The following is a 19,879-nucleotide window of genomic DNA, read 5'->3' as shown; positions in this document are numbered from 1 at the left end:
GTGTACGCATGTTGGAGGAACACAGAGCAGAGGAGATGTGGGCTGAGAGACTTATTTGCAAAAGTTACAATAAATATGTATCCTGGAGGATAAGTAGGTGGAAAGAGAAAAACAGACATATCTGATGCTGGAAGAGGTTGCACTTCTAAGCAAAAATATTTTTAAAAAACCATAGAAGCACATTTTGTGTTTGTGAGACACTAATCCTCAGAGACTGCCAAGGTTACTCAAAGACTGAGCCAACTGCCATGTAAGCAGGACTTGCACTGAGCTAATCTAGCATACTGCACATACCCAACTTCTCTGAATCTGGTTCTCATTCATTGTCAGCATTCTTTATTTGTTTACACCAGTCCTTCCACTTTTTAACTCATTCTCTGGTCATCATTCCTCACCTCCAGACTCCAAACACCAACCCTGCAAGACGTGGGTTTTTCCTTGGTGTTTACATTCCATTTCTGCTTGATTCTTTCTGTGGGATTTACACACAAATAAATCTTCACATAAACCAGCGGTCGCATCATCTTCACATCAGGCTCTTGGTCCATCATGGTAAGAAAACTATTTGAAGATTGAAGACGGTCCAGCACAACGTTATATTTCAGCATTCCCAGAATTGTGTATGACAATTATAAATTGCTAGCAATATATTTCAGCTGTGCTTACCCACATCTGGTCACCTTGTGACTTCCAGCAGGCGCATTAAGTGTGATCCTAATTGTATGCATGTTTTAGTCACCCTCTGTCCCTGATCCCCAGAAAAACAGAAGGAATCTGTTACAGCTCCTAGCTAAAATGCAAAGATTTTCTAGACCTTGCTGTAGGACAAATCTACTGCATGCCTGAAAGAACAAACAGCACTATAGCAACAGGCTGAGCTTATCGCTGATATTCTAAGGTTGATTCTCTTGCTAAAAATCTCTGTGATTTCTGGAGGGATTCCTCAACTTCGAAATCTGGTCCCTACTCTTCTGTCCTCTGTGTCAGTCCCACACTAGGCTAAGCAAGTAAAGAATGCTCCCAGACCTGTGCCTTTCACTGGGGCGTCTGTAGGTGAGCTCGCTGCAGGTTCAAAGTTTCCTTGGATATTTATTTATTTATCCACTGACTCTTGTGTCACATTCTTGCACTTTAAGGTGCACCGACAAGAATGCTTATAAATCTGCAAGACAAAGGGGAAACAGGGAGAGTGCACTGGAGTGAGGAGGAAGGGGAGAAACAGGGAGGGGTACAAGGTGGAATATGAGGACCCATTTCTGCATAGTTTTTTTTGCCAGATGAGCACATAACCAGGCTACAAGGGAAGAAAATTACAGTAAATGCTAAAGGTCAGGTTCCTGACTCTAGAGAGAGAAGCATCCAGGTCAGCGGTCTGATTTGGAAGCCCTTGGTTGCCCTGTTCTTATGTCATGTATTAAGTAAATCAGTCTGCAAAAAATAGAGCGCAGCATTCTTGTCTCTATTGTAGTTTTCTTACCTGGAGTCAAAATATACATATGGAAAATCAGATTGACACAGTCAGTCAGTCCTTAAAATTGTAAGTCAGTCATGGACCAGGGCATGTGGTATGGAATAGCTCACACCAAACCTGGCAGCATGTTGTGCTGTGAGTCTAAAACACACCCAGTTCCTCTTTACCTGTACAGGTACATCTTATTCAATCACTGCAAACTCAACATGAAGCGTGCCAGTATTACCTAGTTTAAGCCTTTCCCTTGCAATCTCCCACTTGCTGGCATCATAAGGCAGACGTTCACATTGCTCATCTAAGGGGACTTCGTCAGGATCCATTATGATTGACAGGTAATGGTTGGTCTTCATTTCGGAGGAATAAGGCTAGAAAACAAAAAATATGGCAAAATGTAAGAGAAGATAATGGTATCTGTCAGCATCTTCCTGTTCAGATGGAGGGTTTCAAGTTAATTCTGTCCACGGGGCATGGTTTAGTTAAGCTCCCTTTGGCTTTTTTTTAATATTGCAAGACATTTTATGTAAAAGAAACTCTGTCCTCTAGCTTTCCTCGTATGTGACACATCAGTTTCTACAATGAAATCCATGTAGATCTCTATTAACATACGGTGTAATAATAGAGGCCCTCCGCACAGCTGAGATAAATATTTTCAGCAAATGACTAACCATTGCTGATAAAAATAACTTTCCTTCATTATTGTGCAAAGAAGTGGCCATATGCAACAGATCGAGTTCAACTGCCAGTGTTTATTTTTTCCATATACCCGGCAAAGATGGGTCAGATGTGGTTAGAAGTTGTGCAAGACTAGTTGTCAGGAGACTAGACATTATACATTTCAGAAACTGTTTACAAATTTTCAGAATTTTTTATTTCTTTGGTATCATTTCTGACAAATTTACTCAAGTTACTTGAGTTTGGAAGAATTCATAAACACCTAGACTCAAATACATGATTTCAAATTAATTTCACAATAGTTCAGTTTCTACTGAACAAATGGATTATCCACTTAACATGAGAAATGTAAGGAAAGTTGAATTTAATCTTGAAGTTTTCTGCAGACCAGCCTTTTCCATTTTGAAACGTATTTTCCTTCAAAGAGCACCTAGATTGCTACTCTAAACCACTGGACTTTTCTTGACATGGAATTGCTTATATTTCTATAGAAAAAGTCTAGTGTTTGCTCTCATTTCCTGGCTACTAGTTGGAATTTATGGAAAATCTGTTGAATTAAGCCTCTTCGTGTTGTTTTTCCTAGCACATCGGCACATACCCAAAGACACAGACACATCTACACATTCTTTTGTTGTTGCTTTAACTGCCCCCTGTGACTTTCATCTTTCTTCCTCTACAGCGTGGATATATGTCCCAAATACATGCATTTCCAGGCATTTGTTTGAAAAGAATATTACTAGCTGTGTATGCTTTGTTAGAAAATTAACTAGACTGAAATGACAGTAGCCAATAGCTCCTGTTTTAGTTGCTTTTCACCATCCCAAATACACAGAAAGTCAGGCCTAAGAAGGATTACAGTGATGCTTGAGGAAAAGTCAGGTGGCATAAAGCCTGGCTCCAAATTTCCCACTGACCCTGGAAAGGACATGGATAAGTGGTCTATGGATAGAAACGGAAGTGTGTGTGGTGCTCCAAAAAGAGCATTTCTTGATAGAGATATGGGTGCCACACTGCTCCTACCAGTCAATTGAGAAGAGCTTCTAAGTGGACCCATCCCAGAAAAAGCAATAGGGCAGTGGGAAGGAGCAAAGAGCTTCCTATGTTTCTTTATTCAGATACACTGAATGCCAAATTTTTGGCACAATTAGAGATTTGAAACAAAATTTTGAATGATGAAGAATTGTTAAGTATGTCATTTGTCCCTATATGCATAACAGACAGGCTCTAAGAAAACACTCTTAGGGAGCATATAAGTTTTTTTTTTCATGGCAACATAATCTGTATATGAAATTTAATTTAGGGCTAATTTCAGATATAAATCGTTGAGAGTAAGGGTTAGTAATAGAAACGCAGACAAGACCGTAAAAATAGACCAACACTAGCTGGAAAGGCTTATCTGGAAAGAAGCCTTCAAATATCTAGTTAAAGTCCCTTGTTCTACAGCGATGATTATTTTTATTATCTTTTAACCATCTAAAATGAAAATGTCAAGTTTTGGTATCATAACAAATAATAATAAAAAAGTCTGCAACCCTTTGCTACTTTTAAAACTTGCATTTTTCCAAGGGTTTGCAGTCATGTTATGAATTGGTTCATCATTACTGGTGAGGAGTCAGAACCAGTCCCACTTGCTTTGTAATGTCTCTGTAGCTAAAAAGTTTCTCCACAGCTTCAGCTGACATCAGCTTTTCTCTCCTCTAAAACTCCCATGTGTTTCTTCTTATGAAACTCTGTGGCATTAAGAAGGCAGGCAGAGTGACTGCTTCCATACTGCCTTGGTTTGGAGGACTGGTCCTGCATTCATAGAATCATAGAACAGTTTGGGTTGGAAGGGACCTCAAAGATCATCTAGTTCCAACCCCCCTGCAATGGGCAGGGACACCCTCCACTACACCAGGTTGCTCAAAGCCTCATCCAACCTGGCCTTGAACACTTCCAGGAATGGGGCACCCAGAACTTCTCTGGGCAACCTGTTCCAGTGTCTCACCACTGCCAAAGTAAATAACTTCTTCCTTAGATGTAATCAAAATCTCCCCTCTTTCAATTTAAAGCCATTGTCCCTTGTCTTATGACCGTATACCCTTGTAAAAAGTCCCTCTCCAGCTTTCTTGTAGGCCCCCTTTAGGTACTGGAAGACTGCTATAAGACTATCCGGGAGCCTCCTCTTGTCCAGGCTGAACAACCCATCAATCAATAGAAGTTTTCAGCATAAAACCTAAAATACAGGCAGGCCTTAACGCAGATTGAGATAAAATGGTCTAGTGCGCTTCAGTCAACCTTTCACGATTGTCATGTTAGAACGTGTCCAGCCATGATGGTTGTGAGCTGATCCTCCATGACACCATGCTGTGGTACCTCTCTGGCTGGGCAAAGGAGGGCAGCTGGGGCTCAGCGCCGCTGTGGTGTAGGAATACGGGAGATGGGGTCAAACAGCCATTCCTCATCTCATGTCCTGCAGTGCACCCCATCATCCCAATACCTCCCTTCCCTCGAATCCATCTGCTCCTCCAAGTTTGTTTGAGGTCTTCCTGCACTGTGGAGGAACTGTATTTTCTGCTTATAAGAATTGCTGTGGTTGAACCTGCACGCACCATGCAAAGCAGATATGGTGCTGTCCGCCAAAAGGGGCTTTAAACCGTCATGGTCAGCCTTGAACAAGAAGGAGGGTAAGCTGCATGGGCAGTTAACATTATCATGCTGATACAGGGTCATCTGCTCTAGGGGCTGCACCACCAAAACTACTTCAGTAAAACATCACTTTGCACATGATGTAATTATACCAGACACTTTGTGCAAACCAGACTCCAGCACGCTCTGTCATTCCCACTCAGATCTTCAAAGACATTAAGATGCCAGACTCCCACAGCTTTTAAGAGAACGGGTAGGAGTCAGACACCCAAACGCTTGCGAGTCTCAGAGCCTTGACCCCACCCAGGCTTTGCTTCGTGGTTTACTCATACTTAGCCTTGCAAGTCACCATTCCCTGGGGACCCATCAGCATCCTGGTGACTGCACAGGGAACAAAGGTGAGCAATAAGTGAATAAGGTGGGGTTTTCTGGTAGACCTAGCAATGTCAGTGGCCTGGTAAAGATTTTCTACCATGAGCAAAGGGCTGGTAAGGAGAGGCAGATGCCACCAGGAAATCCCCATCTGTTCTTACCCTCTTCAGCTTGCGGATGAAGAGGGTCAACAGCAGCCAAAAGAGCGTTGCAGCCACGCAGGTACAGGTCAGGGTTATTAGCTCCAGGTTTGACCTCTCCGATGTGCCTGGGAAAATCAAGAGGCAAACATTTTAGAAAATAACCTGCAAAGCAGGGACATTTTGTGTTTCTTTGCTGTTAAAACAAAATACCAGGAAGGACCAGCTTCTTTTCAATGGGGTATTAATCCCTGTTTGGCCTGGCTCACAGAGCCTGGAAAAGAATGGTCTTCCCAGCAAAGCTGTTGAATTGAACACACCAAAATTGCATTTGATCCCTCCGTAAGCTTTTCGGTAAAAATTCAGCTCTTCTTTGGGGCGCAGGAGGTGACGTAAACCAGGCTGAGGACAGCCGGTCAGATAGTCATTTCCTTTTGAGCTGGAAATTCAGCTGCAGGGTATTTTTAGCCAAATTTTCTCCGTGTGAGCATGTGTGTGGGCCCGCACATGCAGTTTCACCCGCCCGCCACTGCAACAGTGAAACCCATCTGGCCAAGCCCACAGCCGAGAGAGGAGCAGAGGTCTCTGAAACGCTCACTCCCTGCAGCCTCGGGAGAGGACGGGGCCACGCCGGAGCTGCTGGCAATGGGCAGGAGAAGCTTCGTGCAGGGCTTATGCTGACGTAGACACTGGTGAATCCAGGCAAGACAAGGGGCATGCTGCGGGGCCACTGCATGGGTTTTGCTGCCCAGGAGGTTTGATGCCTTTCCTCAGGCACCATGCCTGCTCTGCCCCAGCTTGGTGAGCTCTTCCTTGCTGATGGCTGAGTGCTGCAGCCTGCGTCTTCATCCCAGCCATGCTGGGAACCTCACCAAAAACCTCTCTGGGATGGGGGGCTGGGGGTTCCCTTGGAGGCTGGTGGAACAGCTGACAGCAGTCTATGAGGTCTCCTTCCCATGGTTGGCATGGATCCAGTCTGGCACCTGTGAGCTCAGCTTGTGCAAAGCATGGCATAGGGCTTGATCCTAATCCCAAACAAGCAGTATGGCCAGATACTCAGGGTGTAGGACTCAGTGTTCCTTCCAACCTGTCGGTCATCCGGCAGGCTCTGTGTCCTCAGGTCTCCTGCCCATCACACCAGCAGCGTGGGGCCAGGATCCCCAAGGGGACACCGGGCCCTCTCCGTCCCCAGCAGCACCTCGCAGAACCCAGCTGACAGGGAGCTGGGAGATCTCTGCGAACCAGGGAACACATTAAGCACAGACAGGGAAAAACAAAAACAACAACTGAAAATGGAGCAGCAAGAAAACATGAACATTAGAAATCTGGAGAGTATTAGGGCCCACTGACAGATCTTAAAAAAAAGCCAAAATAAAATTCGCTTCAGACTGCTACTTAGGGACTCGTAAAATGGTTTCAGAGAAGTCTATTTTGCAAATCCTATGATAGTTTCAAAATACCACACTTCCTCCAATATGTTTTCCATCTGATTGGTAGCAAATGCAAAAAAAACCCTCATGCTCTGCCTCTGTTTTGATACACTGTCCAGAGAGAGAAAATGAGAGGACAAGGAGGAGCAACTCTAAACATGATTCCACAGTGGTTTTGTCAAATGCACTTGCAGCAGTTCCAGACCCCAGGCAGCTCAGTGTTACTCCTGACACATGAAAAAGGGATGATTGAAGTCTCACTGGTGGGCTTTCTGGGTAATCCAGAGGGATATGTTGCCTGGTTTCAGGCAAGGTTGCCTGGTTTTAGGCAAGGCTACAGAGCTTTGGTTTTTATGTAGCTGTGGCTTAACTAGCATAATATCTTCTCTCTCTAAAGGTGATAATCAGTTTTGCATTCATGCCCTATATCTAAGATTCCTCCAGCATGTCCATTCTGGAGCTTTGAGAATAAAGCTCATTGAAAAAAAAATATGACTGCAACTACTGATGGAGATATAAAGTACCTATTTCTCCAAAATACCAAAAGCGTTAATTTTTCACAAGTATTTTTTTAAAGGCTTGAGTTAGATATGGGACGTAGTGATGGCATAAATGATACAGCCTAATGCAATTTGCCTAGCCTCTGGCATCAGGCTTTCCTTTTACATACGGATACTCTCCTCTTGCTTCCGAGCAGCACCCGTGCAGACGGCGAGAAATAGTTTCTGATATTTATTCAGCAAAACCTGAAGGGGCTGAAGGCTTCATTTGTTGCAGCTGCTCCATATGGCAGGACTCAGAAAGCCCATGAGGTACAGTACAGTCAGCCCCAGGGTGGAAGACAGCAGCTCCCTAACCGCTACTGTATGCTGCCCAGGAGTTAGTACTAACACCCATGAAGGTGCTCTCTTTGAAATGTCTGAGTGAATTTAGGCAACCAGAAAGCATTTCTCCAGGCTGGAGTTGGGCTGAGCTATCGAACACTGGATTCCTCATCTTGCTGAAAGCCTTGCAGCCATTGCTGGCTGAGTGCCTCTCAGCTGGGTAGGAAAAGGTTTGAGTTGAGGCAGAACAGGCAGGGAAGGACACTCAGAAGAGGGCTTACGATTAGCAGAGTTTGAAGGGGCTGTAAGCAGGACCAAATCACCCTCTTTGTCCAGTAGCCAAAGGTTGCTGGCCCCCTCCTTACACCCCTCCCGGACCTTTATCCACCAGCTGCCTCATTAGAGACAGACTTAATGCCATAGGCAGCTCTGCCCCATCCACCTGACTCACTGCGGCAAGCAGCAGCCCCCTTCCCGTCCCAGAGGCCCTCTGAAAGCCCCCTGCTCCATGCCATGCCTCTGCAGTGCTGCAGAGGGGTGAGAAGGGGGTGAGTGAAGAAGTGTCGCCAGCAGCAGCTTCCCACTCTCAGCAGTGACAGGAGCCAACAGGCCCATGCAGACATGTGGGGACGAGAGCCTGGACTAACATGCTGATCCCTGCAGGCACAAGCTTAAGCCTTGGACTGGCATGGGCTCTGGCATTAGGATTTCAGCCCTGAAAGTTGAGGTGCAGCTCTATGTCACTTGTCATCCAGAGAAAAAGCAGTGGCTGGGACATCAGCACCACTCTGCTGCATCCAAAGCACCCCTCAACCCTACATCAATGTGATCCACTTTGGTTAATCCATGTGATCCCATAATCATGGCAGTGCAGCACTGGGATGAGTGCTCAGAGGTGCTGAGGAATTTCCATCCTTGGAAGTTTTCATGACCGTGCCAGATAAAGCCATCGCTGTTTGGATGTAGTGTTGGTGATGATCCTGGTTTGAGCTGAGGTTGAACTAGAGACCTCCAGGGCTCTCCTCCAATCCCCTTTGGTTGTTCTCTGAGGTAACATAAGTCTAAGTGTCCCCTGATGTTCACCTTTTCTCTTACAGCCACCCACATAACCCAGGCTGAAACTCATTCAGTAGCCAAGGGAATTCTAGTTAAACTTCATGGAAACTTTACTGACGACTTCAGAGTCAAGAGTCACCCAAAAGGCACAACAACTTCTTCAGACAAAGTCAGAAAGGTAGACAGACATAAAACCAGTTATTTAAAAAGCGCACACCCTTTTCATAATGTCGGAATAGTTCAGTGAATGCTTAATAAATGTGACGTTTGCCTTTCTCATCAGCAGGGATCACATTGTCATCAAGCATCAGCTTTAAGACAGTTCATGTTGCTGTATTCAGTTGCTTGTTATACATCCAGATTTCAGTGAGCATGAGCTGTAAAAGATGCTCCTTCCTTCATCAACGCATCCCCTTCCGATGGCACAGCACCTCTGCAATTAGCTGCATCGCTCGCTCCCGATGAGAGGAGATGTGAGGGTCCTCGGGAAGAGAGCAGGGCAATGCCTTCATGGCACGTTGAAGAAGAAACAGGACAAGGCTTTCGTGACACGTCACCCACCCCCCTGCAAGCAGGGCAGATGCTATGCAGTCAGGTGACCCCCAAAGGAGAGCTGCCCAAGAGAGCCTGTGTTCCCTCCCTGCCCAGCAGCTTGTCTCCCCAGGCTTTTAGGGACACAGTCCCCTCTGCCTGCTGGGTGCTCTGGCAGTCATTTGTTGTTCCCATTCGGTCCTTGCAGATTCGCTGCCTCTTCAGCTCCTCGGCCAAGAGAAAGGGGACAGCTTGCTCTGACATGTCCACAAATGCTGTCCTTCTCTTTGGACAGCATAGTAAGCATGGCTTCCAAACCAAACAGAGGCTGTGATTATTTAAAGATGGCCCTTGGATTCCACCATCCATTCATCCATCTCAGATATAAAAATAACACATTGTTTTATCTGTGAGTATAAGAATGTTTTTTTCAGAGGAAATAAAGAGAGTAGACAGTTTCCTTCCTGACTCATTCACAAACTACTCTTCCAATCTGCTACACATGGCCATCGGCATGAGGTGTTGCTCCAGTCCCTTTGATCTGCAGCCCTGAGCTCTGAGGGCCACCAGGATGGAGGGAAGGTTTTGTTGGTCACAGTGGCTGTTGTAGGATCTATATTTCTCAGAAAGACAAGCAAGTGGCAAAGCCTAGGGAGAGCCCCACATTTAAGCCCTGATCTTGTCCCTCCAGGCTCCAGGTTGTTCCCCAACATAAGGACATGGAGCTGCTAGAGTGAGTCCAGAGGAGGGCCATGAAGATGATCCGAGGGCTGGAGCACCTCTCCTGTGAAAACAGGCTGAGAGAGTTGGGGCTCTTCAGCCTGGAGAAGAGAAGGCTCTGGGGTGATCTTATTGCAGCCTTCCAGCACTTAAAGGAGACCTACAGGAAAGCTGGAGAGGGACTTTTTACAAGGGCACGTAGTGATAAAACAAGGGGCAATGGCTTTAAATTGAAAGAGGGGAGATTTAGATTACATATAAGGAAGAAATTCTTCACTCTGGGGGTGGTGAGGCACTGGAACAGGTTGCCTAGAGAAGTTGTAGATGCCCCATCCCTGGAAGTGTTCAAGGCCAGGTTGGATGAGGCTTTGGGCAACCTGGTGTAGTGGAGGGTGTCCCTGTCCATGGCAGGGGGGTTGGAACTAGATGATCTTTGTGGTCCCTTCCAACCCTAACCATTCTATGATTCTATGAGAGGCTACCATTCCCTGGAAGATGGACAGACACTCCAGTTCAGCGTAGGAATGAGTGAAATAACCTCCAGTGACGCCCTTCATGCAGTAGGAAGAGTGAGGGTGAAAAGGCATTTTCCCTGATCATAGTAGATAAGACAAACTCTCTCTCTTTTTCTCATTCAGTCTCAAAGCTATAAATTTTAATATGGTAGACTTCATCCCCTGCTTATTTAAGAGCTCCCACGGCAGTCACACAAGAACATTGCCAGTGGTCCCCGAGGACATGTAGCCAGAGAAGAAGCCTTCCTGGTTGCTGTCTTTCCTTTTCGCTGGATCATGGACAAGGAGATATGACTTCTTAGAAGCCATCTGACAGAATGCTTGTGGTTGTAATAAATAGCCAAGCCACAATGGTGTTAAAAATCAATACAATAATGAATTACATTGTCCAGGACTATCAGTTAGTAGGATGACTGGACAGAAAGCATTTAGGCACGAGTTACTCTTTTAGTTATTATAACAGTCATAAAAAACATTGCATTATTCATAAGGAGCTAGGTGGTTTTAACTCCATGATTACACCAGTTAGGCCAGCTCACATATACATATACTTATCCTGACCTTTTAAAGCAACAACATCGTTGTATCGTCAACGATCGACATTGACTGAGACTGCTAATGCACTCATGGAAGAAAATCAATACTGATTTACTAGTTGTAATTGTCTCCTGCTGTAGGACAGTAACCAAATACTCAGTAATATTCAGACATATTTAGCAATTACATGAGAACATCCACGAAGACATAATCCCTGCCTGAGAGACCTGGTGGTAGTCAAATAGTCTTCTATAAAGAGAAACTAAATACATTTAGAACTGTTTACTTAACACATGAGATCAATAAGATAGGTTATGTCAAATTCGATACATACACGGCACTGACTTATATGGCGAAAGTCAATCTCCTCTTATCTCATAATATACGAAACAAAATTCAATTAAACTGAAAAGTCACTGAATAAACCTTATTTCAATGCAATGTAGAATTACTTGATAGAAGTCGCTGCCACAGGTCTGAGGCAAGCTTGGCAGAAGGCAGAATAAGGCTGGACATTTAAATGACTAGCAAAATAACTCAAGTAATGGTCACAGAAATAACTAGATTATACCTACTTCTTACAACTTGTACCTTCAAAAAATGCACGTGTAGCTATGGCTAGGCTAAAATCTAGTCCAATTTGGCAGTTTACTTTACATTGAAAATAAACAAATGAAAATATCCCAGGCCTCTAATTTCTATGGAATCAACCTGAAATGGGAAAATGAGTGGTTAGGAGAGTGCTCCTTTTTCTGTTTTTTGTTTGTTTTGACGATACTAAATTTACATTTGTCTTCTATCCTGACCCGATCTTTGTTGGGTTGAAGCAATTCTTCTTTTTAGGTCAGTGTAAACATGCTCTGGGTTAGCATTTCCTGCTAGGCTTCCTTTCCAACCTGGTACGCTTCCCTTGCTAGGACTTCCTTCAAATTGCTGCCTTCAGAGATCACCGCCTGAGCCTCAAGTCATACCCCCACCCTTCCAGCCTGAGTAAGAACATCACTCTGGCAAGCTTGCTCTTCCCATTTAATGTCATGCTTTACCTTGTACTGTGACATATGCCGCACTCTCCACAGACCCTTTTAAGTTGGTGGCTATACACTGGTAAAGTCCTTCATCCTCCTCTTTTACTCTTTCAATAAACAGCATTCGGCTTCCAGGCCCTAAGATTATTCCTGTGAAATGAAAGATTTTGCAATGAGAGGGAGCCAGGATATAAACAAAAACAGGCCCTTGTGTAATAATATCTTCAAGTTCTTCTCAGAAGAAATCTGAGCCACAGACTGCACAGCACAATGTTATCTGCAGGAAAGCCAAATGTATTTGGATGTTTTGGGAATCTTTTGGAAATCAGTGTTTACAAAGCATTTGTGTGAGTGAAAAAGCTCAGCCTAAGGGAATGATCTTGGGACCACTTGGTATCATGTATATTGATTAGCACTGTGCCTAGACTTTCATCCAAGTGAGTTCTTCAGCATGTCTCCAAGATTTGAAAAACGAGTGGTCTGATTACTTTGCTCTTACAGGCGTAGGTTTGCACCAGAAGCAGCTCAAGTTCAAAGCACTTCCAAGACCCAGCTCCGTGTGTCTGCGCTGATCTTATGGGCAGCAGGCTTACTCCAAATCTCACTTGCCCATATGGCACAGAACAATGGGCCCCTTCTTGGATGGACTCAGTTAGTGCAAAGAGAGGTCCTATGAGGTGTACCCTAAAACATAGGAGTTACCTGAAGTTTTCAACACCTTGTTTATTCCAGATAGGTCAACCCAGAAGCCAGTCTGGCCAATACTCCACCAACTGAGGAAGAGGCAGGCCTCAGGACTGCCTTTAAGGCACTGCATAGCCAGGAAATGTGCAGTCAAGTACACACTTTTGCGTTTGGCTCCATCAGAACTACTGCCTCATCAAAATGTATTCCCACTATCTATTTCAGGCACCTAACTAAAGTGTTCCAACCTGCTCTTTAGAGACATCTTCCTGGCTCCTAACTTTATGTATTGCATTACACTTAAGTTGGACACCTAACACTCATTTTAGAAGATAGCATTAATAATGTATGTTACAATGATGTGGTCACCGTAAATCTTCAAGGAATTTGGGTCTAGATTAAGTTTAGTGTCTGTGCTCCAAGTCTGCACAGGCTTGTAACTCACTTGGAGAAATCCTCAGAGTTTTTCCCAGTTGCCTTTATTCATGCTATAGCAATTCCAAAAAAATGGACAGAACCCTAAACACAAACTTTCTAAAACCTTGTTATTGATTCAAGTTCCTACAGAACAAAGCTCCTTGAACATTTTTGCTGAGCCTGTAACACTAGCTCATTGTATGCTTCTCATCCAAACATGGATGAATTCCCATGTGAAAGATTTTGCCTTTTCCTTCATCATTCATCTCCACTTGAAATCTCCAAGGAACACCTCTGTGACTGTGGTGTCATCATAGCTGGTCATGTAGCCTTAGCTATCTTTGAAGCCACATGCTGAACGCAGCAGTAAATATATCCCAAAGTTTTCCCTGAGCTGCTCATGCCACCTGGGAAACTGTTCCTTTCTGCCACATAAGACCTGGATTCCCTGACAGATGCATTTCAGTTTTGGAGACCCCAGATGCGGAATTAGTCTGGCAGCTAGGCTGTGAACCTAGAACAGACTTTGCATGCCTGACCACAGACCACCCCCCCAGTACTCCTACACACATCAGGCAAGCCTTGTTTTCTCCTGCCTAGCTATATGCTCGCCAAGACACCTGATCCTTAGGGTCCCTCTATAGTAAATGGAGAGAAGTATGTTTCTCTGGAGATGACCCTTCTAAGATGCAAATTGAGAACTGTATTATTTCCACTGACTCCATGGGAGCTTGTTGCGCCTACACCTCCGGCTTGGCTGAGGTTTTAGAGTGAGACAGAATAACCTGGAGCACCCATGCTGCAATAGCAGTAGAAGTAGTCAATAATCCTTCCTTACATCTGGGTACCAATGCCAACCACTCTGCAAATGGCTACCTAAGGCAGATGGGTAAATAAAAAAAGACTGTAAAATGTAAGCGAGTACACGGAGCTCTCACCTGATTCTTGCTGTATTTCCTCATGATTTTTAAACCAGGATATCTGAGGCTCGGGGATGCCACGAACCTGGCACTCCAACATGGCCGAGTTGCTGGTGTTCACTGTCTGATCAGCAAGGTGTCGCAGCAGGGCCGGTGCCTCTTGAGCTACAAGACAAAACAACACCTCTGTTTTACATTCCTGTAACTGTAGGGCTTTAATTATCTTCCCTACTAGCATTTTACTGATGCAAACAGCTATGGCTGTTCTACCAAGTTCATTGCTCACAGATTTTATTTACCATTCCAGTTTGCTTAAGAACATTTGGTGTATACACAGTACTCCTGTTACTCAGCAATAGCAGGCTATGGTGACCAATGAAGACCCAGTGATGACATTGTTCAAAAGATTTCCTCAGTTCCATTACCAACCACATTTGTTTATTGAAAAACAATGAGTTTCTATGAAAGCTGAGAGTTTTGCATCATCAGGAGAAACAAACTGTGGCACCAAAGTTTTTAACAATTAGCAAGACACCTTTGTAGCAGAGCATCTCTGCATCACTGACAGCACCATGCAGCTCTGTACACCATGATACCCATGAATGTGACATTTATAATTTACTTAAAGAGTACAGTTACAAATCATATTCACATCACATCACATATTAGACACATCATCTAAAACCAGAAATCATAAGCACAAAAGCGTTGTATTACATGTCCCAAAGTCTTCATAAATTCTTCCACTTTTGCGTTTTGCATAGTTGGCTGAACACAACAAGGCCTGGCCAAATCACAGCACAGCCCTCCTGCCAAAACTGCGCTGGTGAGAAACGCACCCGCATCCTCTGGCAGCCACGGATGATGGAAATCCTGACGGCAGGGGCCAAAGCTGAGCGCGAGCATAGCGACACCGCTCCTGTTTTACTTTCATCTCCTGACATCCATATGAATGCAATGTAATAAAACCCGTTTCTATGACAGTCAGTGACAACCAGTATTGGAAGCGCGTCTCATCTGTTCTGCTTCTGCTCAAGGGCCTCCCAGAAGGGCATTTCAAAAACACGCTGTAAACATCATGTTAAAGTCATCCCTGAAAGAAGGAAAACAACAAATCTTTTCCTCTTTTCAACCCTCTGCCATTCCTTCCCCCATTTTGCACAGAGCTGAAGGCTGTTCTGACAAAGATCAAGGTATTTGTAATGTTTATACACATTATATGGCAACATCTTTCTGTCACATTTGCAACTTTCACATCATCCTTTTTGGTATTTTGGTCCCTTAAAAGCAGCGATGGAGAATCCAAGGAGCTTCTGAGCAATCTCACCGATGCAGATGCCCTGCGGATACCCTTAAATTCCCCGGTCTTGCAAGAACTGATTATTTGCAATCTTTCCCTTCAAGGACACTGCCAGGATCAGCAGTTACTAACATAGTAAAGCATATATTACAAAATATGAAATAAACCAAAACAAAGCAGAAACCAACTCTTTGCAAATACTTTCTTTTAGACCATAATAGATACCAGTACACCAAGTTCAAGTATAATATCAGCTGTATTTCTGACATTCTGTGTTTGCAAGATTATTCTCTATCATTTCAGAAAAACTATCTGACATTTCCATCTTCATAATCGTTCTTTTACCAGCTGTAAATGAAAACTCTCCACAAAAATTAAGCACCTGTGTACCACCTTATGCAGTGTACAATGAACTCGATAGTACTAAAAGCACTTTTAAAGTAGGCTATCTTTACTATGCTCTTACCCCTTGAAATTAATCCCAGCATAGTCATGACCTTGCAAAGACCAGTTTGGGCTTTTCTGAGCTGCAAGTCTGTAATTTCCACAGGCAATGCTATTTTTTTGTTTGCAGAGTAGTAGACAATTTGTTTTCTCTTCCCAAACAGTAATGCTCATGAGAGAGGCTGTAAATTCTTCATCAGATACCTACACAATGACACGGTCAACAATATTTGCCTTGCAGCCAAGAAGACTGCCCTCTTCTCATTGACACCTCGCCGCGGTTTTTGTACAGTTCTCATTTTTCACAACACAGTCTGTCTATGAACAGGCACCGTTTGACACACATCCACGTACGCACGCTGAGAAGAGGTCCCCGTTTCACATTGATCAGTGGTCCCTGACAGACACCCAAGCCCAGACATCCAAAATGAAGGCAGACAAGATGACACAACAAAGGCAAATCACACGTTCTGTGAGTTATTTGTGATTAATTTTAATTTGTTTATAGCCATACACTAAAGATGGGTTTTAATATTAAGAAAAACTTTTTTCTTAAAACTTAGATCCCGTCACCGTTCACATACTTCCAATAATTTCTCTGCTGCAATCAGCTGGTTTTTCAAGGACTTGGTCAACCTGAGGATTATTCTCTTTTGCAAACCACCCATTTTCTACCATTCATTTTTGCAGTGAAGTCAAGGGGGGAAGTTTCCAACACCCTGCTCCACCCGCCCCGAAGCCGAGGGGCTGCCCTGGCTGCCAGCATGCACAGTGCAGGGCTCAGCACCCAGGGCAGCTCCCCTGCCTCATCCCCAGCCCTCATGCCTGCCCGCAAATGCTGCCATGCCGGGCCAAACTCTGCTCTCAGTGCCCCCAAGGAACTTCATTGCAGGCAGAGTTTGACCCAGGGGAGCGACAGGGAGGGGTCACGAGGGGAGACGAGGACTCTGGAGTCAGAGCACTCATCTGACCCAGGGCAGTAAGGAGCGAGAATTTGCATTTCCAAAAGCAAACAGTGGCAAACAAGGGGGAAATATTACAATTTGTTCATTTAGGGGTTTTCTTTTGCACTCCATCCATTTTTGCCTTTTGTTATGATTATGTTGTCTGTTCACTTGTTTTTATTAATCAGTACAAAAATATAAATACAAGCTTTAATTTTAACACTTAAAAAAAGAAAAAAAAGATATATAATTCACACCTTTCTCCCTAAATAATATATTACACAACAGAAGGCAGAGAAAATCCCCAAACTGATGAGATTCTCCAGTCATCTGAGGACATCAAAAGTGACATCAGTAGTTTTTATCTGGCCACCAAGAACCGCTTTCCTCAAACATTTCCAGTGAGTTTTGTCTGTGCCTCCCAACACAGGCAGCCACATCGGGATGTTACAACACCCTTGTACAGCATGGCCCTCCGAGCGCTGGTCAAGACCAGGCTGGTAGGACGTTCACTCAGCAGTGACACACATCATTGCATTCCACAACAATTTCACAGAGGAACAGCCTAATCGCCACATCTCTTTTTTTTTGACCCAAACTCATATTGCCTGGCAACTGGCTGCTACCAGTCATTGTGCACCAGCTCCCAAGACCATGGAAAATTCGTAATGTCCTGTCATCACCACCCACCTTGCCATCAAATGTCTTCTCACAAAATAGCCTCATAAAAAGGGGATTCTGTATTGTAATTTTTCTGAAGACTTGCAAATGCTAAAGAGAGGACTTGCCCCATTTTTAAGCAGTCACCAATGTTTTCACTTGCTTTTTAGGCATGTTTTAGGAAAAAAGAGAGCCAGATCCCTTTGCAAGAACGTATTGTTTCTGGAAGCCATCACACTAATAATGAACAAAAGAGCTACTGTATACAAGCAGGCTATAGGTGACATTTCAAGATATAAATGATTATTCTTTTCTTTACTCTGACAACTTCCAGGTTATCAATTGTTTTCTAAGCATTTTAGGCTCCATGAAACTGGCATTATGGGGAAATGCTATTGTTTACCCTTTCACACTTGACAAAAGCAATTCCCACGTGAAAGACAAGTTTAGCCGTGGGACACAGTCTTGATACCTAAAGGAGGAAACAGTCTGGTGAGTTCCCAAGCACAAGAAACTGTCATGTTGTCACCCTCTATTTTAAAAGCACAGCCACTTTGTTCCTTTGCTGTAGCTATTTTGGTCACTACAGTCTGTTTTGTTATGGCTTATGTGAATGCTATATAAATGATCAATCATATATGTAACTAAAAATAATAAAAGCTATGTATTGTAAAAAAATAAAGTTATCAGATCTATTAAAAATAGTAACTTCTCCCTTATACAGAACTTATAACACACAGAAACATCTCATAGCAAAATCACGACCAAAAAAAAAAGGAGGAAACGCTCACAAGGAAGTCTTAGGTTGCCCTTAATTCTCCTTCAGCAGTTTGGCTGGTCCTTAATCCCCATAATAAATCCAATTGTCATTTGCATACCAAAAGCAATGAGTATTTTTAATGGCTTCAATTTCGAATTTGTATTTTAAAAAACGTATTAACTCACTGTGCTGGCTGCAACCTTGTCAGTCGTGTTAGTGTAATATTTCTCATTTAATAAAATAATTACAACATTACAAATTCCTGTATCTTCAGGCCACGAGCAATACTCACACTTTTATCAGCAGCTTTTTACATTAGCGCCGAACTGACTTTAAAAATTGACCAACACAGCAACTGGAAATCTACTTGGATTTATTTGGAGAAACATGGTTCACGTCTGTCAGTTTTAAAATCATCATTATTATAAATGATATGATAGGTCTGTGCATTATATCAACACTTTTATTTCTTCCCTGCATACTTCTTTTAGAAGATACTTTTTAAGATTAATGTACTTTAGTGTAGAAAATAATTTCAAATAAATAAGCATTAGAACTTGCTCAGCAGGTAATATTTATAAGTCCATCAAGATCAGATTAAAATAAAAAATATGTAGTCCAGTCAATCTCAAACTGAATCGTGCTCATTCCGCACATTCAAGTTAACTTATTAAACGTCCATTGTTGACTGAAAACAGCAGTTTATAAAGTTAATCAGTTTATTCAGCTTTGACACTTTTGATGAGGCCGATATCAAAGTGGAAGAAAAGATTGATCCAAAGTTTTCCTTATCGCTCTGTAGGAGACAGCGAGAGAAAAAATAACAATATGTAAAACGTAGCACAGGGGATCTTCCAAACCCCAGTTTCCACGTGCCTTGTCAAAGCAGAAAACACCCGTCTGAACTCAACTGGAAGCTCACGCGTTATGATTTTGTTTGCTATTCCTCCTACGTCCAACCCATGGGGGAATGTGGACCACCTCAGGGCCTGAAAGGTAGCAACAGTAATAAAAAAATCAAGATGATATGAGACACCTGTTACTGTTTAATGAGTCCTTTAATGTTTTACATTGCTTTGTGTTGTACAATCATTCCTTGTGCTTTTATATTTGAGGATCCGAGAGTAAACAGCCTTTTTGTTGCAGTGCTCACCTCTGATTGTAACGTCTTTCTTTTGAAGCACTTCTTTCCCCGTGTATATGTTCCTTGCTCGGCAGGCATAGGTGCCTGAGTGTGCCAGGGAAACGTTCTTGATGGTCAGAGTGAGGGTGATGGAGTACTCCTTGTTGAGAGACCTTTTTGCTTTCGTTTGATTGTTGACTGTCCTCGGTAAAATCCAAGCAATGTCTTTGTACAGGAATTTGTTGGCCGAACAGGACAATATCAAATTCTCTCCTTCAATGGGCATTTTTTCCAAACTAATATGGAATCCACTCGGTACATCTGTCAAAAATGAAGAACGCTTTTTAGTTTATATGAAATGAATGAGCCAAAATTAACACGACGTATATTTTCCCCTTTATCATGAAGCCTTTGAACGAATCAATGTCGTCGTCTTCCTGCTGAAGTCTCTAATCTTTCCTTTCATATGCTAGGCTCCAGCTATTCTTATAATTTGTCTTGGAGCTATGAGACCCTTGGGTTCACACATCAGTTGGTGTAAACCAAAAGTCGCTCTTGGAAGTAATGAGGTTGTATAAATGTTATGCCAAGTTAAGACAGACTGGGGCAACATACCAAAAGCAAGATTATTTAAAGACAACACAGCGGGACTATGAAACAGGCAGAAAAGTCTGATCTCAGCTCCAGCTTGTGAACTGCATGAGAG

At 43.3% G+C, this 19,879-nt stretch overlaps 1 protein-coding gene across 1 annotated transcript in view; it reads right to left on the bottom strand.

The window, feature by feature from the left end:
* FLT1 (fms related receptor tyrosine kinase 1) overlaps positions 1-19,879 on the bottom strand; it is a 105,906-nt gene that overhangs the window by 23,031 nt on the left and 62,996 nt on the right. Inside the window, exons 14-18 of the mRNA XM_086616237.1 lie at positions 19,204-19,494; positions 13,961-14,107; positions 11,940-12,071; positions 5,305-5,411; positions 1,698-1,836 (exon numbers count right to left, since the gene is read on the bottom strand). Coding sequence (XP_086472363.1) covers positions 1,698-1,836; positions 5,305-5,411; positions 11,940-12,071; positions 13,961-14,107; positions 19,204-19,494 — 816 coding nt within the window. The remainder of the gene's footprint in view (positions 1-1,697; positions 1,837-5,304; positions 5,412-11,939; positions 12,072-13,960; positions 14,108-19,203; positions 19,495-19,879) is intronic.

Source organism: Tauraco erythrolophus, chromosome 1, assembly GCF_009769465.1.
Source record: "Tauraco erythrolophus isolate bTauEry1 chromosome 1, bTauEry1.pri, whole genome shotgun sequence".
Classification (NCBI taxonomy): Eukaryota; Metazoa; Chordata; class Aves; order Musophagiformes; family Musophagidae; genus Tauraco; species Tauraco erythrolophus.
Note: the sequence above shows the minus strand (reverse complement) of the source record. Positions and strands in the feature narration are given on the sequence as shown.